Below are 24,297 nucleotides of genomic sequence, written 5' to 3'. Positions count from 1 at the left end.
GCCCAGACGTCCCCTCAGCACTTGGAGCCAGCCAAGAAGACTACGGAGAACTGCCTGTTCCTGAGGACCAACCAGCAGTAAATGAGCCCTTATAGCCTGAACCATTGCTGACCCGCCTTAGACCTAGAGGAGCTCTTAGAAGACCGGAAAGACTTATTGAACAATGCTAAGATTAGTATTCATTTAGGACACTGGAAAACGGTGATGTGATTATTGACATTTAGTTAAGTTAAAAGAAAAAGGAAGATGTAGTAACATGAAGTCCTAACTGACTGCTGACCGATAGCGGGGGAAGGAATTGTGCTAGCTGTAGGAATCGACTGTATTAAAGCATGTTGCGTTAATGTCTGTTGTCTTGGTACCTTTCCGGACACAACAATTACAATCTGCGAATGAACTACGATAAAACTAGAGGCCCATCGAGAGCCTGTACAAGATAACTATATATACATAAATTGCAAGGATTATAAACACAACGAAAATCATTACTGCCATGGAAGTGGGTGGGCGGGAAAGCTAATGCTGGTAACTTGAAAAGCGTGAGTAATAGATAGCTATTGCACTGTTGCTAGAATGCTACTGATGTACGCTAGATCCGAAACTAGGTTACATACTAGGTATTGAGCAATACTACAGTTATTTTACTCTAAAGTGCGAGGTGGAATTTTACTGGCTTGCTATAGTCTCATGACTTTGCAATAGAGTTGCTCAATCGACTAAAAAAGACTGTGACCTTTGCCTGAACCCAGCTGTGAAACTAATGAGTGGTTGTCATGTCTAGATTCATATTAATGGTATTAATATTCAACTTAAAAAGAAACATGACTCCTCTGCTATGAGACGACCCATGGCTAGATATGATTTTGCCTCCCCATTCCGTCTCCTATCTTCCGATAGTATCGAGCGAGGAATAAGTTTCTTGCAAAAATATTATATCCGAGTTGATGTAGCCAGGGGAAAACCTGTCCTTGCTTTCTTGAATTGTCTAACCCTCTTACATTTAGCGATATAATTTTATACATTTAGATTCTCTGCAGAAGGCGAAGTCACAATATCCCAAAGAAAACATTAAGCACTTGTTTATACTGTAGTTCTCACTGTGCAGCGAGATATCATAACTTAGTATTAATTTTCTTTTGTTGACCGAGTTAAAGTTAGATAGATAAATACATTTGAACATACTTACAACAGAAATACAACACACACAACACAAGCTACTCACTACTTCAGACTTACCCATGCTTTTGTGTGGCCTTTACTGACTGGGTCAAAGTGGGGTACTAGTGGCAGCAATTTAGCAATGGTTGAGTTGTACGGCGGGGCAAGAGAGTCAACTAAACATATTTAAAACTAACTGCTCATTAAACACCTGTACAGAGAGAAAAGAGCTGTTTCCGGTCCTCGGTAGAGTGAACCATTGCTTACAAGTTTTTCTGCCTTAAAGTACGCTTCTTTCTTTTCACGTTTGGCAGCCTTGAGAGTGGGGTATAACTCTCCTTATCTCATCCACTTCTTTTGGAAAGTCGTCGGATATTCCAATGTTGGTGCCTTTGGGAAGGTTTTTGATGAACGACTTTATGAAGTTCTTGTCTTGATAAGTGGAGAGTTTGACTATAACTGGATGGGATCCAGAGTTTCAGCCATCGTGTGTATGCGTAGAAATCCTATGAACTCTGTCAAAGTGTATTTCCTTCACATCATTGGGTGGAATTTTCAGCTTGTGCATAAATTCCCGTAAAGCAGTCTCGGTATCGCTGTTTGATTCACGTTCTCCCTCCACTCCAAAGAATTTTAAGTTGCCTCTGCGACTATGGCATTCCAGTTTGATATGCTGTCTTTGTAATTCCTTGAGTTCTTTATTTATTCGCTCTTGATTGGCGTTGATCGTTTGTTGCTGAGACTCTGCGTCATTTGCCTTGGTTTTTAGATCTTTGGTTTCTGCTTGAGCATATTGCAGGCTTGTTTGTAGGGATTTACATTTGATGAATGAAGCTAGATGTACTTATTACAAGGAATTCATTGACGAGAACAGTTCGGACCAATCAAAGCTGTTCCGGGCTAGCAAGAGCCTACTAAATCTGCAAGCGGATAAGTCTCTACCACCTCACACTGACGCCTCTGTTCTTGCAAATGAGATGGGTGAATACTTCATCCATAAAATAGTGGCTATTAGATCAAAGCTAGCTGGTGACATGGTCTCTCCTGCGGTTACTGAGCGGGCGCCTCACGGTTCATCGAGTAGTGATGACCTTGTCACGCTATCAGAGTTTCAGCCTCTCTCCGAAGAGGCTGTAAGGAAGATGGCTGTGGCTTCTATGAAGACATGTACTCTGGACCCTCTTCCATCATCCATCTTGTTGGTTTGCATAGAGGAGTTACTTCCAGTGATTAGTAGGATGGTGAACGTATCACTAGAGAATGGCTACTTTGCAGATGACTGGAAAAGGGCAGTAGTACATCCTCTGCTCAAAAAATCTGGTCTTCAATTGATAAACAAGAACTTTCAGCCTGTGAGTAATTTACAGTTAACGTCCAAACTCACAGAGAAAGCGGTTGCAGTACAATTACAAGAGCACATGCTAGTCAATGGCTTGTTTCCAGAATTGCAAAGTGCTTACCGCCAACATAATAGCACTGAGACCGCACTACTCAAGGTCAAGAACGATCTCCTAATGGCAATGGATAAAGGTCAAGTTACGCTGCTGGTGCTTCTCGACTTAAGCTCTGCATTCGACACCGTCGAACATGAGATCCTGGAACGTTTGAGGTCAACAATTGGATTGCGGGGGAAAGTACTTTCATGGTTTGAGAGTTACCTTAAGGGCAGATTGCAGCAAGTGTCTATCAACGAAACTCTCTCAAGGCCGTTTGATTTGAAGTGTGGAGTTCCTCAAGGATCGTGTCTGGGCCCGCTTTTATTTACCATCTACGTGAGTAAGCTGTTCCGGATTCTAAAACACCATCTGCCCTCCGTTCATACTTATGCTGACGATACTCAGTTGTATTTGTCATTTAAGCCCTCTGACTCTTCCAGTGAAGTCGAAGCTGTATCAGCCATGCAAAAGTGCATCTGCGATGTCCGAGCATGGATGAGGGAGGATCAGCTGATGCTCAATGATGACAAGACTGAGTTCCTGATTATAGGTACTCGTCAGCAGCTCTCAAAAGTTTCAATCCAAAGCATCAAGATTGGGCAGACTGAAGTCTCTCCTGTAGCCTCTGTGTGCAATTTAGGCACATGGTTCGATACGCATCTAGAAATGGGAACTCACATTACAAAGACTTGTAGCAGCGCTTTCTGTTATTTATACAATATACGTCATATTAGGAAATATTTATCCAGAGAATCAACTGAAAAACTAGTTCATGCTTTTATTAGTAGTAGATTGGATTATTGTAATAGCCTTCTGTATGGAATCCCGGAATATCAGACTATGAAATTGCAACGTGTTATGAATGCGAGTGCAAGACTTATATATCGTGCGCACAAGTTCTGTCATATAACACCTCTACTCGCAGAATTACATTGGTTACCAGTGTGTGCCGGGATACATTATAAGATACTCTTGATAACTTTTAAAATTTTGCATGGCCTATCACCTAAGTACCTTTCAGATTTAATTAGCATTCAACAGCCTTTGTCCTACCATTTGAGGCGCAACGACAATGGTCGTTTGTTAAAAAGATCAAGTGTGAAAGCCAAGAAAACATTGGGAGACAGAGCTTTCCAGATAGCTGCTCCTTTCCTATGGAATAAGCTGCCAAGGTCCGCGCGCGAAGCAACGAACTTAGAATCTTTTAAGACTTTAATTAAGACATTTTTATTTAAGGAATCATTTCAGTTATCTTAGCATATCTATATCTTTATTTGTAATTATCTTTTACCCATTTAATGTAAATATTTTTTATGATTTTGATAGCAAGATTTGTAAAATTTTAGTTATTAATTATTGTTGTGATGCGCATTTGAATATTTTATAGAAAAGGCGCAATACAAATAATAAATGTTATAATTGTTATTGTTATTGTTATTTTCTTCCAGTTGATTGATTCTGGACTTATAATTTTCCAATTCGGGAAGGACGCTTAAGAGCAAGTTGAGCTTCTCTTCAATGCTGCTAAGTCTTGAGTTCTTTGCATTGCTGCATTGTCCACAGGGCTGCCTGCAGTCTTCTTTGTCGGTTTGCGAGCCTCCCTTTCTCCTTCACGTCATTTCTATTAGCTTGTTTGTTAGGCATTTTGTCACATTTAAGATATAACAACCATAACTGTGGCTACCAGGTTAAAAGATCCTAGGAGTTCTTTCGTGTTTTGTCCGCCATGTTTCACAGCTCAAGCCAGCATCTTTTGGAAGAGTTGCTAAGAAGCAGAAATCGGGGTATCCTTTCTGCACTTGTTACACTTCTTCCCCAAAGAAGGGCAAGCCTCATGTTTTATTAGTTATTGGCCCTCTAAACTAATTTAACTAACTCCTGGAATAATGCAGGGTAACCTCTTGAACTTGAACATTTGAGTCGTTTACATCAAGAGAATGAGGTGCAGACAACCACTGAAGCTAAGCCATTGGTGATCACCCCACAGTTTTTGAGAAGCCCACTTTAGACATTAATTGATATATTTTTAATTTTTTGTAGGTATAAAGATTTTAGGTCTGGAAGCTCTCACTGATGCTTTAAAAGCGAAAGGTCTTGGTTTTAAGCAGAATTATGTTGACATCTACTCCAACAGCTGGGGTCCTGGTGATAATGGTGTTGAAGTAACAGAGGCTGGTGTGATGACTGAAGAGGTACTTAGGCAAGGTGCATTTCAGGTAAAGCAATGCTGTTATCTCTTTTTTAATAATAGTATTTTTCTGTGATGCGTTTTTGGAGTTTCAGACGTAATAATTAACTAGTAAGGCAATCTCAGGTAGTGCGGAGTGCAATGTACAGCTCTCGCATATAGTAGTCACACAGGTCCTCACCCCTGACTTTGCAGAATATGAACAGACAGAAACCATCATTAAGAGATAATCGTAGCAGAAATTAACTCATAGTAGTCATTTGTCAAAACAGCTTTGAATTTTGTCATGTATTTGGTTTATTGCAAATCGAAGCACATGGAACAGAATGCGCATAAGTGCGCACGGTCATAATGTGAACCGCTGGCGCAATACACTACAACTCCTCCCCCCTTAAGCCAGTCTCATACCCCCCAAAGTCCAACACAACATGCTATTCTTAAAAATAAAGTTAGAGCCCTAGAAATGGGCAGTTCAATGTTCAAAGGTCCAGTCGGGCTTGGGGCTTCCTCTCTCTGATAGGGTATCTTATTACAGGAACATGTTCAATCTGGCTCGGCGGGCTGCTAACTGAAGGTTTAGCTGCTGGATTGGATGGCTGAAAACCCGTTTCCCGTGGGACGGCTTCTGTCTGCTAAGGCAGCTCAGCTACTTGGTCACCATGGTACTCGACTGGGGGCGGGAACAGCAATGGCTGGATAACTGGTGTACGGTTGTCTGCAACAGGAACATTGGAATCTTTGATTTGGTCTGTGTCGACACCAGACTAAGTTAGGCCCAATCTCCACTTCATAAGACAGGGGTCCTAGTTGTGCACGCACAATACCTGTTACCCACTTTGATTTTCCATTGTAATTTCGTGCTATTACTCTCTGGCCAATGGAAAAATGCCGCGTTACAGAACCACCCTTGGCGACAGACTGGTCTATCTGACGGTTGTTTATCTGGATGCTGAGATCTGGTTTTAAGAGGTCCAGTCGAGTGGGTAATCTTCTTCCCAAGAACAACTAGGATGGTGGCTCTCCAGTGGTTGAGTGGGGAGTGTTTCGAGTGTTTCAGTTTCGCTCTTCATCACACTTTTGAAGCTCCCCACACAGTGTTCTGCCAGCCCGTTGGTGGCAGGATGGTAAGGTGCTGAAGTGATGTGTTTGATTCTGTTTCTCTTAAGGAATTGCTGAAACTCTTCTGATGCAAATTGCGACCCATTATCGCTTACCAACTGGGCTGGTATTCCATATCTGGCAAATAACTTCTGAAGGACTTCAATGGTCTTCTCTGCGGTTGTACTAGTCATTCTCTCTATCTCTAGCCATCTTGAATGTGCACCCACTACCACCAAGAACATGCTGTTGAGGAACGGACCTGCAAAATCAGTGTGAATTCGTTGCCAGGGGGATGAAGGCCACTCCCATGCGTGTACCGGTACTGTACTGGGCTCTCTCTGTGTTAGTTGGCAACCTGAGCAGGACTTAACAGTCAGTTCAATTTCCTTGTCGATTCCAGGCCACCAGATGTAACTTCGGGCGAGGGCCTTCATCTGCACGACCCCCATATGTCCCTGATGCAGTTCCTCAAGAACTTGAGGGCACAACTTTGGAGGTACTACGACTCTTATTCCCCACATCAGACGGCCTGATTGTAATGTGATCTCATCTTTGCGAACAAAATAGGGGTTGAGTGCAGGAGCAGGGTTGTGTGGCCAACCTTTACTGGTCATCTCATACACTTGAGCCAAAACAGGATCTCTCTGTGTTTCTCGCCTAACGTTATCCACTTTGACTGGCAGTGGATCAAACGGCATCAAATTAAATACACCCACAGGGTCGACAACGTCTTCATCTCTGGATTCCTTTACGAGTGGAAGGCGGGAGAGACCATCGGCATTGCTGTGAACTTTAGTGTTCTTGTATTCAATGGTGTAATCATAGCCCGCCAGGAACAAGGCATAACGTTGCAGTCGGGTGGCAGTGACCACAGGGATGCTTTTCCGCTGATGAAAGATTAACGTTAAGGGCTGATGATCTGTGTACAATGTGAAAGAGCAGCCAAACAAATACATATGGAACTTCTTTACCCCCCAGATTATTGACAAGGCTTCTTTGTCAATCTGTGCATACGTTTGCTCAGTTTTTGTGAGTGTCCTTGAAGCAAAAGCTATGGGTCGCTCGGTAGCGTCGTGCATCGTGTGAGACAGCACCGCTCCAATACCGACAGGGGATGCATCACAAGCAAGCCTCAGTGATAGGCTGGGATCATAATGCGTTAAAACTTGCTCTGACGTGATCATTTCTTTCACTTTGTGGAATGCTATCTCGCACTGTTCTGTCCATTTCCACTGATGATTCTTCTCCAAAAGTTGTGTCAGGGGATGTACTACTGTCGATTGGTTAGGCAAGAACCTGTGATAGTAATTGGTTAGCCCGAGAAAAGATCTCACTTCAGCTACATCGTTTGGACGTGGCGCATTCAATACTGCTTCTACTTTCTCTGCTGACTTGTGTAGGCCATCTTTGTCGATGTCATATCCACAATAAGTTATCTTCTCCTTGAAAAACTCACATTTTGCCTTGTTTGCTCTCAACCCATGAAGCTGAAGCCATCGCAGAACTTCTTCTAAGTTAGCCAGGTGTTCTGCATCATCCTTGCCAGTAATGATCATATCATTAAGGATACAGCTTGTGCCAGATGTTCCTTCCAGCACTTGATCAATGGTGCGCTACCAGATTGCAGGTGCTGATGTGATGCCAAACCCCAGTCTGTTGTACTGAAACAGACCCATGTGTGTGTTGATGGTGAGGTATTTCTTGGAATCCTCTTCCATCTCTAGTTGGTGGTATGCCTGACGAAGGTCAATCTTTGAGAATTTCTGCCCACCACTAAGCTTTGCAAAGATATCTTCAATGCGGGGTAAAGGATACTGCTCAGCTTGTAGTTCTGGGTTCACTGTGCCTTTGTAATCACCACAAATTCTGACAGACCCATCTTTCTTTGGGACAGGTACAATGGGTGTTGCCTAGTCGCTCCACTCAACTTTTGTGAGAATACCTTCATTCTGAAGTCTTCTCAGTTCTTCTTCAACCTTGGGCCTCAAGGCGTAAGGTACGGCACGAGCTTTGCAGAAATGAGCTTGGCTATCTTCTTTGAGGGTTAGCCTTGCCTTAGCTGATTTGAATGTTCCAAGTTTATCTTCAAAAACATCAGAGTATTTGTCTAGCATGGTCTGCAGACACTCTTTAGCAATTGGTGGAGTTTGTGAAGCTTTCAATGATTTAATAGCATACCAATCCAGCCGTATCTTGTAGAGCCAATCCCTTCCCATCAACACAGGGCCCTTATTCTTACCCACATACAGATCCAACAGTAAAGGTTGCTGACCTTTGTACTCAACATTTGCCTTAAGCACTCCCAGTGGAACAATGTTTTCCCCCGTGTAGGTTTTCAACATTAGTTCAGTTTTATGCAAGGGTTTGTCGTTAAATTTCTCCTTGTACAAATCATGTGGAATGATTGACACAGCCGAGCCTGTGTCCAGTTCCATTTTCAACGGTTTCCCTTCTACTTTCAGATCTACCCAGATTACATTACTGCTTGGTTTCCTCACATTGTGTATATTCATGCTTCCTAACACATCTTCAAATTCATCACTTTCACTGTACTGAACAGTATTGACTTGAGTGTTTTGTGGTGTTTTGGGTGGTTGCTTTGGCTTACCTTGTCGTCTCGAGTTACAAACTCTGGAAATATGGCCCACCTTCCCACAATGATAACATGTCTGGTCCTTGAATCTGCAATTGTGTGATGCATGCAAGTCTCCTCCGCATCGATAGCAAACTTTAGGCGGGAGGTTCGGCAGTGGCGGCAGTGGTGGCGGTGGCGGTGGTTTGCTGTTATCTGAGATCTTGTCAACTCAAAGTTCTGCGTGCAGCTCACTGTGCAATTCTGAAGCATCACGAACGGCAGTTTCCATCGCTACGGCTATCTCCAAAGCCTTGGAATATTTCAGTTTTGCTTCCGAAAGCAAACGCCTTTGTATCTGCATATTTTGAAGGTCACAGACCAATTTATCCTGTAAAGCTTCGTTAAGGTTCGCGCCAAAGTTGCAGGGAGTCGCTAGTTTTTTCAGTTCTGCTACATAAGCTGACACGGTTTCACCTTCTTGCTGATTTCGTTTGTAAAAACGAAAGCGTTCTGCTATTTCCAATGGTCTAGGACTTAAGTGTTGCTGAAGGGTCATGACAATCTCTTGGAAGCTCTTCGTGGCTGGTTTATCCGGTGAAAGAAGGTCCCTCAACAAGGTGTACGTTTTGCTGCTGATCAAGCTTAACAAGATTGGCACTTGGCGGTCCTCATCGATGTTGTTTGCTAAGAAAAACTGTTCTACATGTTCCGCATAAGTTTCCCATTTCTCTTGTGTCTCATCAAAACTCTCTATCTTCCCGATAGCAGTCATATTTTCGACATTTTCCTACGACTCCATCCTCGTCGCCACTGTCATGTATTTGGTTTATTGCAAATCGAAGCACATGGAACAGAATGCGCATAAGTGCGCACGTTCATAATGTCAACCACTGGCTCAATACACTACAAATTTCACCACGTTTTTTTACATTTACACTCATTAGCCTAGGACGCTTAATTCAGTGACCAATTAAATCTAAACACTTAGATATGGGAAACCCATAGCATAACATATTCTTTCTGTAGACCATATTATTTTTCAAGATACACATGGACTGTAGCAGTTATGATCCCTTCAAATCAGTTAAAACTTAGTATGTGAGTTGAGTTGGAACAGAAACTACAGAAAATGTTGCTACTTGAAGATGATATTAAGCTTATAAAATTAACAGTAAGCACTCAGATTATAATAATAAATTACAATTGTGTAAAACCAAAATTAAGGCACCCTTTTTTGCCTTTCTGTATTTGTACTAACTATGCTTGGCAGAATTGATGATTTTGGCGACTTTTCTCGAGCCATATAACTATCCAAGTTATTTTATCAGATACGGTCCTAACATGAGTAGTGATAAGTTAATAAAGATGGTGAATTTTAAGCTCGGTAATGAAATGTGAAGGTGAATTAATCAACATGACACGAGTGTGGGACAAAGAAACATTCTGAATCCCTGACAGGAATCGAACCCATGACCTCCTGAACACCGGGCGGGCGCTCTATCCACTGAGCTACGAGAACTCGTGGAGAGCAAGGTCATTTAACTGAGTTCATATATGACAGGTGTCTTGCATACTGCTAGGATCAATGCTATCGAAGTCATCGTGAGTAGTGATAAGTTAATATAAGGATGGTGAATTTTAAGCTCGGTAATGAAATGTGAAGATGAATTAATCAACATGACATGAGCGTGGGACAAAGAAACATTCTGAGTCCCCGACAGGAATCGAACCCATGACCTCCCGAACACCGGGCGGATGCTCTATCCACTGAGCTACGAGAACTCGTGGAGAGCAAGGTCATTTAACTGAGTTCATATATGACAGGTGTCCTGCATACTGCTGGGATCAACGCTATCGAAGTCATCATGAGTAGTGATAAGTTAATAAAGATGGTGAATTTTAAGCTCGGTAATGAAATGTGAAGGTCAGGGACTCAGAATGTTTCTTTGTCCCACGCTCGTGCCATGTTGATTAATTCACCTTCACATTTCATTACCGAGCTTAAAATTCACCATCTTTATTAACTTATCACTACTCATGATGACTTCGATAGCGTTGATCCTAGCAGTATGCAGGACACCTGTCATATATGAACTCAGGTAAATGACCTTGCTCTCCACGAGTTCTCGTAGCTCAGTGGATAGAGCACCCGCCCGGTTTTCGGGAGGTCATGGGTTCGATTCCTGTCGGGGACTCGGAATGTTTCTTTGTCCCACGCTCGTGTCATGTTGATTAATTCACCTTCACGGTCCTAACATATTGGCGGATTTGATGATTTAGGCAGAGATTATGCAAATTACCTAACAAATGAATGTTGCTCGGGTCCCATGCAAAATAGAAAGCAGTGTGTATTTTCTTGTCGCAAAAGCCTGTTACCCCAGTAGAACAGAAGGTAGAGTATATATTTTCCCTTGTAAAAGTGTGTTAGCTAAGAGAAATGGAAAGCAATAAGTGAAAGGTAATTAAAAGCAGTATGTATTCCCCTTGTGTAAAAGCCTAGTATAATTATGTTACCCTACTGAAACGGAAAAGTATAATTTTATGTATTTCTCTTGTTATAAAAGTGTGTCGCTCGGGTGGAAGGGAAAGCAATATATGTTTTGCTTATTCTAAAAGTGTGTAGATCACCCAAGTGGAACAGAAAGCATTTATATTTCCCTCATTCTAAAGCATGTTACCCGAGTGGCAAGTGAGTGACAATTTAACATGTACATCTCAGTGCTAGTAATCTGCAAAAGCAGAGGGAACGGAGCAGGTCAGGTTTCACTGGCAACTAGTAGTAGAGGGTGAGCTCGACAAATACCGGCAAATGTGTGACTTCTTTAGTAGACTCGCCGGCTCAGAAGCTTTGCTGGACAGTCAGGCTAAAGGGCTCAAAATTTGACAGTATTTGTCAAACCCACCCTCTACTTCTGTGTGTGGCAGGGTGTGACATCCCATTTAAACATTTGTGGTTACCCTTTATACATAAAAGCATAGCTGAATCAGTCAACCTTATTGGTTTCACTGAACCAACTCACTGAGAAGAGGGTATTAAGCAATGTTTCTGTGACAAAAAAGGTGCAAGATATATTGCAATCAAGGGTAAGTTATTAAAAGAATCGCTTGTTTGGAGTGTTTAGTCTTTTAAAGGAGAAGGTCACTTCATAAAACATATATTTTGTGTCAACGCTAATAAAAACGTTGCACTAAGTTCAGCTACTCACCGAAGTTTCAGCCTCTAAACTACAGGTTTTCCTAATGAAATTTGTCGAAAGAAGCCCAAAATTGGAACATCATTGCTGCCATTTTGAATAGTATTCATCAGCCAGGCCGTGTTTTCGCAACATCATTCCGTCCCAGAGATTTTGTCCAAATGGCCTGCGACAAGCCTTTTATTCACCACTCTGGGCTATGGCTGCTCTTGAGCCATATTATTTTGAGCTAAACATGCTCCAAACTCCAAACTTCAAAACTGATAGCAGTGAAGATAGTGAAGAGGATAATCGCTTGGGAAAAAATAGATTTTGCTGACCTTGTGAAGGATGCCAAGTCAGTGGCAGGTTTTTCTCCTTCCCTTCAATTTTGAGTTGGACAGAATGACATAAACGCGGCCTGTCTGCCAAGACAGTTTCAAAATGGCAGCCTCCAAAGTCGCTTCTTTCGAGATGAATTTCTTCAGGATAGCAGGCACTTCAGAGGCTGAAACTTTGGTGAGTGGAAAAACTGAATGTTTACTAGCTATAGGCAAAGACAAAAAAAGTAAGCTTTTGGAGTAACCAGTCTTCTCCTTTGAGGGTTATCCTTGCGAAGCTTGTGGTAAAATGTTAACGCAATGCCATGTGCTTCGAACCCATAAAAAATACACAGAAGTACCCTTGCCTTAGGAACATCTTGGACAGATGCTACAATGAAATCAGAAATTTAGAAAAAGAGAAAGAGAGTGAAGGCGAATTACAAGGACAAAAGAAACAAAGAGTAAACGTGCTTTGGAGTCTTCTATTGACATGAGACCATTGACTACCACGTTCGATGACTTGCTTACTGAGGCTGCCAAAATTGAGAATGAATTGATAGGGGTACTTAAACAATTATCAGAAGCCCAAGTACAAGACAAAAAGAAGATTTTACCTTTCGCCATGAGGCAGGGACTGTTGCTGAAAGAAGCAAAAGAACGGCTCAGTGCGACGATGTGTAAGCATGTAAGAAATTCTGGTGAATTCTCAAGCAGTTATGCTAATCTTTTAAGATCTTTGTACCGACATTTTAAAAAATATCCAAGGTTGAATTACTGTAGCGTTGCTGTAAGATTCTTTTGTTCCAATATGAAACTTATTCAAGACATTTTTTTATGAAAACCAAGTTTTTTGGTCAAACTTGTCTTAGGTTGAAAAAGTGGTGTAATCAGATAATTTTAGCACTTCAACTTACGGTGTAAGCCATTGATATTTATTGACTTTTATCTTACAGTGTAATCAGATAATTTTAGCACTTTGACTTATGGCGTAACCAATTAATATTGATTTTATAGCTTACAGTGTAATCAGATAATTTTGGCACTTCAAATTACGGCAAAAGCTATTAATATTATTTTGCACTGTAATAGTATTTGAAAGACATACAAAGCCTTATTCAGCCACTGAAAAGATTTTATAAATCATTTGCAAGAGATGGTAAACATTCTTCTCTGAAACAATTGAGAACTTTTCGTGTTATATCTCTTACTTCTCTACGAGATACCGGTGAAAAATATTCATTCACAATGAATGCAATCAAGTGTGTTATTATGAGCATGATTTATACAACATGTCATGTCTTCAAATGAAATTGCATTCCAAACAAAGCTTTTTTGGGAACCTTTTATGCTAAAATGAAAGCCTGTGCGTTTTTTCAAAGTTGATTTCTAGTCTGCAGTCAAGCTTGTGAGCTTTTTTGGTATTCATTGCGAAACTCTTGGCTTATATGCTTCCTGATCTCATCAATGTTTGGTGGAGAGCTTTTCTTGGCATATTTGTTGTGAGCAAACTGTTTCAGTTCATTGCAGCAGGCCATTTCATTCAAGATAAGCTGAAAGTCACTCTCAGTAATTTTCTGGTTCATTAGCGCTTTTGAAACCAGCCTGTTGACGGTTTCTTGCTTAGCGGCCACTATGGCTGAACTATCACGATGCTTCTCGATTTTAGAGCCAAACTTTGTGCTGATAATAGCAAGGCTTGAAGCCCCTACGCCAAATACAGAAGAAATCGCAGCAAGAGTTATAGAAGCGCCCGCTCCTGTTCCAGTGAAAAGTGCCCCTATTGAGACGGAAGACAGAATTCTAGATAAAACTCCCGCACCTACAGCAGTGAAGTGAAATGTTAACATTGATTTAATCTTGTATTTTTGGCGATGAGTTGGTAGTGGTTAACTTCTTGTGCTAACATGAGAGCAATCTTGTTTATTTTTTCCAAACGGACACTGTCAGGCTGTGGCGAAAGTTGTTGAAGCAAGCCCGTATTTGGGCGCAGTTGGCAAAGTGTTCGTGGATGACATTGTATAAAACGGAATTTAATTTATTGGTAATTCAAATTTAAGAGTGGAGCCATTGAAATCAAAGAAATCACTAATAGTATCACCAAGGGTGATACTATTTATAAATGTCTGTTGAACAGTCACTCAACACCTGTTGGGAGAAGAATTATAGCTAACTGTTTGAAAAGGTTGTCTTCTGATATTAAATCAAGCTAAGATGGTTGATTTTCTGCCGTTGAAAAAAAAATTGCTCTTTGTCAATCAAATCACGATGAACGTGGTATGTCGTTGGGGATGTAAGCCATTTTACATATGTTTTACGACACAGTTTTAAATCCCTGCCATACCAAGCAACCCAGACAAATCACAGTCAAACGTAGTTTGTCTTTGGGGATTATGGATTTCTGTAGCTATTTCTGTAGCTGGGCAAAGGGTGTATTTGTTTGCGTGGCCAATTCAAAGCCATATTGTTTGAACATGACTTTTATTTCTTTTACCAAGCTCTCTAAATTTTAATGCCCTGGGTTTCATTTAACAACAGATTTATTGTCATGGTCATCAAGCAATGATCCACCCCCTTCTTTTTTTAAAGTATACCAGGAGTTGAAGAGACTAAAAGATATGAGTTTTATAAAATGTACTTTTGGGATCAGGTCATCAAAGTAGACGATTTCCCCGTTCTTTTGCATGGTGATTGTAAGAACAACCATTTTATATTGTACAAGTAACAACATGGCTCAAAATGGACCTTGAAAAATGGGTGCAAACGCCAGAGGCAAAAATCAAAGGAGCCGAAGCCCAGGTGGTAGGGTGGGTGGCGTTCACCGGGCAGTTCCTGAACGCAGATAAAAGTAAGTTCTTTACAGAAGTTCCTGTCATTAAAAGGAAAAATCTAAGCACAGAAATATTTTTCAAAGAATCTCCAGGATCTTTGCAGAACATTTTTGGCTCGGACAGGAAATATTGGAGTGAAGAAATGAAAAAGCACTTGGAGTGGCCTGGTCCCCAATGAAAAAAACACATGATGTGGCCGGTTTCCCCTATCAATTGTTCCAGATGAAAACCCAAGAATCTTCGCCAATCCGAGCTGTAAATTTCACAAAAGGGGCTCCAAGCCTGAAGAAAGTATTCAACAGGGAAATTAAAATTTATGTGATCCCTGATCTCTATTTTGTGGCAAAATTCAGAGAAATATTTCAAAATACCTGACTCAAACACATGTCAGCCGCAGAATCAAAACAACGGTTGGCAGGCCTGAACATGAAATATTGCATTATAAACTCAAAACCTATGAAAATCCTACTAATTTATTCGTGATAAATTCATGACATACTCAAAGCTTTTTCATGGGATTTTCAAGTCAGGAAAATCCTGTGAAAATTTCCATATTCATGGCCCATGAAATCTCTCACATTACATACAAGTCCATTAAATACTCATGAAAAAGCCATGAAAGTTTACTCAAGCAAGATACTGGATTTCATGGGTTTTTACTAGTGTTTATAAAACCTGGATTTTCATTGTGCTGAATTTAATGGACTTTAAATGGGTTCAGAATTTTTATGGTCCATGAATACCCTGTGAATATGGAAATATTCACTGACAATGAAAACTTTTTTGATAGGTTTCATGGTCTTTTCATGGCATTTTAATTGCTCAGACCCCATTTGGCTCTTCATGTAAGCATCATGAAAACCCCCTTAAAATGAATCTCATTTTTTCATGGGTACGTGAAAGCACACGAATACCATGAATATGCCATTAACATCCATAAATTATGCTTAAAATGGGTAGACAGACATGTGCGACTCCTGCTGTGTGGCCATTGTTTTGTTTAAAGCCCTTAAAGTGGTACTGCAGCTGTATGATCAAATTTATACTCCTTGAATTTTTAGGTTAATCACAAAGAATTCCACAAAAGGTTAAAACACTGTTTACCATTTGCAAATATCTGCATTGGTTCTGGAGATATTTAAGTTTGAAAAATGCGTAAAATATGAAAATGAGAGGACGATGACGTCTTACACTCAACCAAATATTACATCAACTATATAAATGGAGCTATCTCAGTCAATTTATAGCAGAAACCATTGAAACTTGGTAGGCCATTAGTTTCACATGCAACACACTTATGGCGATAAAAATTTCTGTTCCCACGGTAATCCACTCTTTTCCAGTCCCCTCGAACCTGATTTCAATATTTTAGTGTTTTCAGCTCAAAAACATTAAACAAGGCTATGAAATCGATCTAACATATTTATGTGCTTGCTGGATCATGCATATGAGGCACCATTGGCAAATATCGTTATAGAACCCTTAACGTGGCCAGAAGACCTTTTAAATATCGGGTAGGTCTGGAACCCAGTATGTTGCCATGGTAACAAGAAATGTTAGGCTCATGTTGTGGAGCACCTCTAGTAGAATCTCACTGCCAAGAATCAAACATTTCTGATACAAATTCGCCGAGATATATACTTTCTTTATTATATTTGATCAAAATTTGGTTGAGTTTATGATGTCATTACTTAGTTAATTTGCACATTTTAAAAACTTGAATATCTCTGGAACGAAAAGAGATATTTGAAAATAGTAAACAGCGTTTTTGTTCTCGTACAGACTGCTCGTCTATGTTTTAAAATGGTTCAGATATGAAAGTTGCAATTTTCGTCGTACTATCACTTTAAAGTTTTGCTTTTACAAGCTAGCATGTCTTTGATTACGTCTTTCAAATGTGGTAATGGTGGTTGAAGTGACAAAGGCTACATGTAGAAGTTAAGTTTCTTGTGCTAAAAACCTAGTTTCCAGATAAATTTTAACCAGAGATAAGATGTTTGACATTGTTAAAAACTAGTTATTAGATAGAAATAAACTAGCTATTGATATGAAAAATAGAACATAGATAAGCAAGAAACTAGGTATAAATTAGGTAAAGGATAGCTATTGGATAGCAGTAAACTAGATATTTGAAAAGTTAAAAAAAGTGATTGGATAGCAATAATTAAAAGTAGACGTCTGATAGCTCAAAAGTAGTGATTGGGTAGTAACTTTAAACACATCACAACCTTGAGCAAGGAATCAGTGAGCCAAAAAAAAATACTTATCTATAGGCAAAATGCAGCACAGAGCAAAGGGTCATTATCAATAACAATTTAAAACCCCACCAAAGGATCAAGACAAAAAAGCCTGTAGTGGAAGGTCTTATTTTCACTTCAAAAAGATACAAATTTAAGTTCTAGAATTACAAGCTGTTATTTAAAGTTCACATCAAAGATGTGAACTTTAAATCAGGACTCAGCTGCAGCCTGCATCACCTGCTTTAAATTTGTCTGCTTTATTGTTTTCTTTACCGATCGAGGGCCGCTTTTCATGCCTGTTTTCCTTTGCTCTGCAATGAACCAATTGCAGCTTATGACGTTTATATATATGGTGATAGAATCAACAATGTTTTCATCAATCCATAGTTAATAGAGGGGAATCGTTATGAAACCCGACAAATTTCTTTGTTGTATGTTTTTGTTCTCTTTTTTGGTCTTAACTGTACACGAAACACAATAGTTGGTTATTCCGTACTGGGGAACTAACCAACAGAAACATGTTGGTTACATAATTCATGCATAGTGTATGAGCTCGAAACAAAAGATTGCACAAGGTCATGGACCTTCCAACATAAATCTTGGCATCTTTGTTTGCTCCTTTGATGTTTGCCAGGCTTCATAACCAGTCCTAACTATGATCAATCAATTGATCAGGAGTGAATGTTTTCTAAAGAATAATGAGCAGTATGTGGGTAATGCGGTAGTGACGTGTACTGAGCGATCAGCAGCTCCAAATCAATTCAATGTGAGCTTAAGTTACCTCTTCACAAAGCACACTACAAGCTATAGACCCATTTCAGTAATTCGCAATCTGGAAGACAAAACAATGCTTGTTCTCTCCCCTGAGAGAAACAAACCTTTCAAATGTAAAACAATCTTACTGTTTTGTCCTCCAGATTGGGAATTAACTGAAAGAAGTCTATTGTCAGTATGAGCATTTCATGTATAGGCAATGCATGTGAATATTCTAAGTTATGGGTGCTAATAAAATTAGGAGAACAAACGTTTTACTTCTGTTTCAGTGATCGTAAAATGAATTACAAATCACCTCATCCACTATAGAAGCTTAAAGGCGACTTTCATTGATTTTAATTCAAAGATTGAGCAGCCATTTGTAATGTTCAGCAACAATTATGATTGACTTACTTTTCTGCAACTTGCCTTTCTATCACTGAAGCAATCATGACGTTTGTTTGAACTTGGACAAATCATTCCATGCTTCCTGCTACTACTGGATATTTGAAATTATAATCCATCAAATGTTTACGCTTGCGTGCAATTGGTCTAATTTCTATCCGAAAATATTCCTCAATTTTCAAAACTGACTTCAAGTCTCACATTAAATTTAATGTCACGACGGCAGAACAGTTTGCTTTCGTGCGATACCAGAAAACACTGAAAAATCCACTTCATATGCTGTTAACATTTTTGACGGTAAGCTGTTTGTAAACGTTTTGTCTAATTTGGAACTTGACACAATGTTCAAATACCCAAGTTCATTGCAAGATTTTCACTTGGTTTCACCCAAGTTTCGCTCAATTCAACACTCTGTCCTTGAATTAAAAACGTGACAGAAAAACGCATGCTAAAAGACAAAAAATTGTTAGCCACTCTCATTCTAGGGTATTTATAATTTTCTTTCAGCCTGGAGAAAGGAGAAAGCCATCAACATTAGTCACTAAGTGAGTTTACAAAAGAAGAGCTCGTAAATATTTAGCGTAGATTTATGTCGAAGCTTGCTCCCGCGACGGCAAATATTACAGTCATAGTTCAATGAAAGCAATTCGAGCTGACCTGGATAGGTATTTGAATAAAGAAAACATAAACTTCAGTATCATTACTGACAAAGAGTTTAAGCCTGCAAATAATGCCTTAAATGCTCACCAAGCATTACATTAAAGGGAAATTTCATCCACAAAACACAAATCAGCAGTGGTACCTAAAGACGTCAAAATTCTCTAGGAGAAGAAGCAGCTTGGGCTAGAAACACCAGAAAGTTTACTGCAAACAGCCTGGTTCAACATCATGCTGCACTTTGGAAAACGCTGGCGAGAAAACATGAGGGAGATGACGGCTGAAGATATTCAAATCAACAAATCAAGCTCTGGCATCGAGTACATCACGCTTCTTAAAAGGGCCACGAAAAACCATCAAGGAGGCCTCAACAGCAGCGAAAATGAAGCTGCAGCTGTCATGTCAGAGATGCCGGGCAATGCTTGCTGTCCTGCGTTAGCAGTGAAGACCTACTTGTCAAAGTAAAACACACAATGTCAAGCTCTTTGGCAAAAACCAAAAGATCACAAAGCGATGAAATTCAGCCCTGCACATGATGTCTGGTACTGCAACGCACCGCTAGGAAAACACAAGTTGGAGAATCTTCTTTCTGAAATGACGAAAAAGGCAGGATTGGCTACTATCTACACTTCACGCTGTTTGTGAGCCACCTCTGTAATGATCCTGAAGGCATCCGGGCTTGAAAATGCCAGAGTGAAGTCGGTGGCCGGTCATACACTGTAAGAGCGACGTAGCCATTGAAAGCTACGTCAAACGTCCTACCCTCGAGCAGCAAGTTCAATCCTCAGTGATTGTCAGCGACTTTGTTGCTGGCTTCACTCAATGTTAGGTTAGCAAAGAAAGAGCTCTGATGGAAATCCAGCAAAACCAACCCGTGGAGGAATCCGGATTTCAAGTGCAGGCCGCTTTGACATTTTCACAGGTCGCCAGCGCATCGTACGTCAGCTATGTGGAGCATTCTGTTAACCCCAGTCGACAATCATTTTCAGCTGGTCAATTTCACAATTGTATATTCAAAATAAAGTACTGTTCCAACTGAACACAAGATGAAAAGACCAGAACTGCAAAGTGCTGGCTGTTTCATTCACAGTGGTGATTACAGGTTTTATGGAAAGCAACGCAGTGCTTAATTCGCTTTGATCTTGTTCTCGAAAGAAAGAGTTAGACTGTAATCATATCTGCAACTTGTATCTTACTTTTGTCTTGCATGAAATTAAAAACGTACCTTTTCCTTTCACTAATATGCTATACTTTTTCCCCAGCCATATTCTTTTGACTGAAGCGAAGTCTGCTTGAATGTCTCGAAATGAATGTTGAAAGACATTGGAAGCCAATTGCCAAACTTTGACATGATTGATATATGACAGCCTGGCAGATTTCGTGTGTTGTAAAAAATATTTGAAGGATAATAAACACAATAGCCTCCATTTGACTTTAAAAATATGCTGGGATATTTGTCCTTGGACATTATCTGTTCCTCGAAGCTCACAGTTTTCGTTGAGCGTCGCTCTCGGAAAACTGTCCACTTCTTAGAACAGGTAATGCCCACGGACAAATATTCCAGCATATTTTCGCGCCAAATGGAAATGCCCAAAATAAGAGACTCTTTTGGAGAGGGAATCCACTGGTCAAAAGTATTTATTTATCACAATCACCGAGGTACATGTATCATGGGACGGAAACATCAAAATGGCGGGCAAAGATCACGATCAATGTTGTTGGGATTTGATAACACTGCAGTACTCTTTGCTACTTTATAGCTATTTTAAAAGCAGTCATAAATTATTTGAAACAGTAATTGAACTGTTTGCCAGCAGGCGGCTTCCTTTCTTAAACTTGTCGGGTTTACAGCTGAGAATAAAGGCTTACATGGTTCCTGCTGCTTTCCAAGGTAAACTGATTTTCTTGCCTAATTTTTGAAGGTTCTCGAATTGATCATGAAAGATTACAGAAGGTACAGATGTTTTGACACACTGTGGTGTTGTTTCATAAATGCAAATTTGCAGTCTTATGAAAACAACTGTATTCAACACAACAATATACCAACAATTTCATGTTGAGGAAATTGTTGTTGAAATAACTGTAAGCTCTCCCATGTGGTTTACATGAAGTTCATACAGCTAGAGTGTATCTGGTCTAGGATCAGGTGGGCATACATTTACATGTAACATACAACACCTAAAAAACAAGGTAACAATGAGCAATATCCTTCACCTTTTTAAACTCGTGGATATGCGAAGCGTAGGAACGTGTTTGTTGTGGGGACTCGGATATGCAAATGTGTCACTCACTCACTCACTCAGGTTTAGACACTGCTTGTAATTAGTCGGCGCGAACGAGAGCGCCCGAGCCTGACGCCGTGTTGGAATAGTAACCGAGCCCGACGCCATATTGGAATAGTAACCGTGCAGCTGTGCGGTTACTATTCAAAGCGTGTATCTTGCCAGCCCAAATTTGATGAGTTTGTAGCTTTTACACGAGAATAATATTAGGTGTTTCGCTAAAGTGAAGTGGAGTTGACTTGGAATGTTGGAATTAGTACTATGGCCAACTTGAAGGCTGAATTTCAGGAACGTTTGAGTCGTCTAGGCATAAAAAAATACCGGGATATGAGCATTTGTTTGCTGGAAAGTGACCTGAAAATAAGTAAATCCCATGCTAATGTGGTAAGCTTTGATGAGAATGTGTCTTAGTGGTCGACCTTAATGAACTTATATGAGCGAAACGAACTATTTTTAATGAACGAAACAGCCATTGAAAACAGTACAAACATCGGCACTGTTATATAATATTGTAATTTCATTTTTATAACTTAGTAACATCTAAACCTGAGGCCAGCCAAAATATTGGTTTTAATATACGACGCTGTGTCAGCCTTGCAGTAGTCTTTGACTTATTATCGTTTTACTTTCCAAGTTTGGCTGATTAAATCTCCTGTGAGATCCAACGTTCAATCAAGCAGAACCTTCGTTCACAGCTTTGCAGTTTATAGCACTTTCATGTTGAGTTGTCCACGTTCAACCGACATCGAGTTAAGTTTAGATTAAAGTTGTGTTCTCTATACTTGTCTTGCTTATTTTAGTACATTGATCTGAACTCTGAGTGGGATGTGAAATGCAGATAAATTTGGTAAAAAATCCCCAAATACTTGATTTTGACAAGCTTAAATGATTTTTACCCTGTCTTTTGTTTACACTTTTGCTTTCTGATTGAAAAGATAACAAAGGTAAAGAAATCCCCTATAAGCTTGTTTGAACATGTATTTATAGGTCGACAGATGTTTTGGATCAACACTGAAAATGTTTGCAAATAACGCTACTTATTTTGATGTATGTTACGTGCAATATATATAGAGACAAGTGGTTAAGACTATACACCTTATTCCAAAATGGCCGCCATTTAAGTATTCTTTTGTTTTCTTGCAAATTAACCCTTGTTGCCTCGTTCTTGAACTCGAAATTCAAAAGAATATTTTCCCTTAAACGAGGGAACAAGGGCTAATTTGCAAGTAAACAAAAGAACACTAAAATGGCGGCCATTTTGGCATAAGGTGTATTAGAGTTGGAACGTGCCTGATCGGTTAAGAAGTGCTGTCCATAAGAAACCTTATTTATAGCCTTGAGTGAATTGCAATGAAAAAGGTCTGTATGCTCGTACGATTTGAATACATGCAAATTTTCCCAGCAAGCAGACAAACATCAACATCAAGATCTGGGTGTGTCGGGGGGGGGGGGGGAGTGGGGTGGAGAGAGTACTCTATGGCTTTTTGTTGGCAGGAGTGTCCTCTGACTGTGACCCAAGACCCCTAAGCTTTTACCACTCCATGTTCAGCTGCAATTTTGTCACCCTAGCTATTCTGGACGTATGTTTTTGCAATGTGTGTGCAACAAAAGCCTACGCTTTGTGAGATAAGTGTGACCTTGCGTGGTACAAATCCGGCTTGTTTTAACTGCCTTTAATAATACACCAATAATTGCAAGTCCACCAACATATTTCATCTCTAGATTACTTAATCCACGAGTTTGGCCATAGGTCTCCTTTGATTTATTTTTAGGATGATGGTGGTGCTCTTGAGCTTATGTTAGATGTGGATATTACATTATCAAGACCTTTTGTTTGCCACTAGCAATAGCTTAGTTTGGAAAAAAACTGATGTTATTTCTATTGCAGGTTATTTAGAACAGCAAATATAATTCACAGGTTACATACAGTAAAGTCACTCTTACACATGTAACTACTGTACTGTGCAAGTTCTTTGTAGGTTCATAAGTGACTTACTATTATTTGCATAATCCATGATTCATGGATAAAATTAATTTTAAAAAGTACTTTCATGAAGAAATTAATTAATGACCTTTGAAATTCATGTCAGGCAGATTATGTGCTTTTCGTGGGTCATGAAATCCAAGTTTACATTTCATGAAAAGTTACTGAAGAACTTGAACAATAACCAGATTTCACACAAAGTGGCTGAGATGTGTTTCACACAGGATTTTACAAAGATATATGTTTTTTGTAAGTTTTGTGGTAAACTGCAACATAATGGAAATTCATTTCCAGGCAGCTTTTGTTTTCCTTTTGCATCTAGATGAGCCTGGTTTTTGATATTAAATTTTAATGTACAGCTGTAGCAGTTATAAATGAGACTACTGCTGTTATTATACATTTTTCCTAAAGAGAGATTTCCCTTAGGTTTAGGGTTTGATAGCAGTTATGAAAGGTATATATACAATGAGTAATGAAAGGTTCTAAATAGCTGCCATATTTTCACCATCTGTGACAAAGAAAGCTTTTGGGTAGGTTAATATTAAATTGTTACGTGTACATGAGTGATGGATAGTTGTTAGACTGGCTCCAATTTTTTATTATCTCTGGCAAAGATAGCTTTTGGGTAGATTTTTAAAGTGCTATGTGAGTGATGGATAGTTTTCATATAGGCTATCTTTTTACTATCTCTTACAGAGACAGCTTTTGGTAGGTTTTCAAAGTGCTATATGAGTGATGGATAGTTTTCAGATAGGCTACCTTTTTTCTGACTACAGCAAAGATATACGTAGGTTTCAGATAGGATAGTGTTTTATTGTACAATATAAATATAGTATTCAGATTGCCTAATTTTTGGCTTTCTACAGTAGGGGTAGTTTTTGGATAGACAAGATGGTGGATTGATAGGCTATTTATTGACGTTCTCTATAGGAAGCTACAATGGGCGACAAAAGTAGTTGAGACACTTATAGAAAATGATGCTTCTTGATATTGAAGCACTTATTCTATTTTATTTGCACCTAGTGTTAATTATCTGATACCCCTGGCCCCCCAATTTAACGCGGTGTGTGTGCTGTCAGGTTAGGGCAGTCTAAGAAATAGAAAAATCAACATTGTTTAGGGGGGAAGGGGGGAGATATTTCCAAGACGCCCGAAAATCAAATTTTATTGCCAAGTGTCTGAACACTTTTGTTG

At 39.7% G+C, this 24,297-nt stretch overlaps 2 protein-coding genes across 4 annotated transcripts in view; one reads left to right on the top strand and one right to left on the bottom strand.

Annotated features, from left to right (window-relative positions):
* LOC145503127 (uncharacterized) overlaps nt 1-24,297 on the bottom strand; it is a 382,969-nt gene that overhangs the window by 150,075 nt on the left and 208,597 nt on the right. The window lies entirely within an intron of this gene.
* The window catches only part of LOC145503337 (furin-like), a 117,203-nt gene that overhangs the window by 26,592 nt on the left and 66,314 nt on the right, over nt 1-24,297 (top strand). The window contains exon 2 of the mRNA XM_081482811.1: nt 4,635-4,810. Within this exon, the coding sequence (XP_081338937.1) occupies nt 4,775-4,810 (36 nt within the window). The 5' untranslated portion in view covers nt 4,635-4,774. The remainder of the gene's footprint in view (nt 1-4,634; nt 4,811-24,297) is intronic.

This window comes from Orbicella franksi, chromosome 11 (genome assembly GCF_964199315.1).
Source record: "Orbicella franksi chromosome 11, jaOrbFran1.1, whole genome shotgun sequence".
Lineage (NCBI taxonomy): Eukaryota > Metazoa > Cnidaria > Anthozoa > Scleractinia > Merulinidae > Orbicella > Orbicella franksi.
The sequence above is the reverse complement of the archived record's forward strand: the minus strand, read 5'-3'. Positions and strand labels throughout refer to the sequence as shown.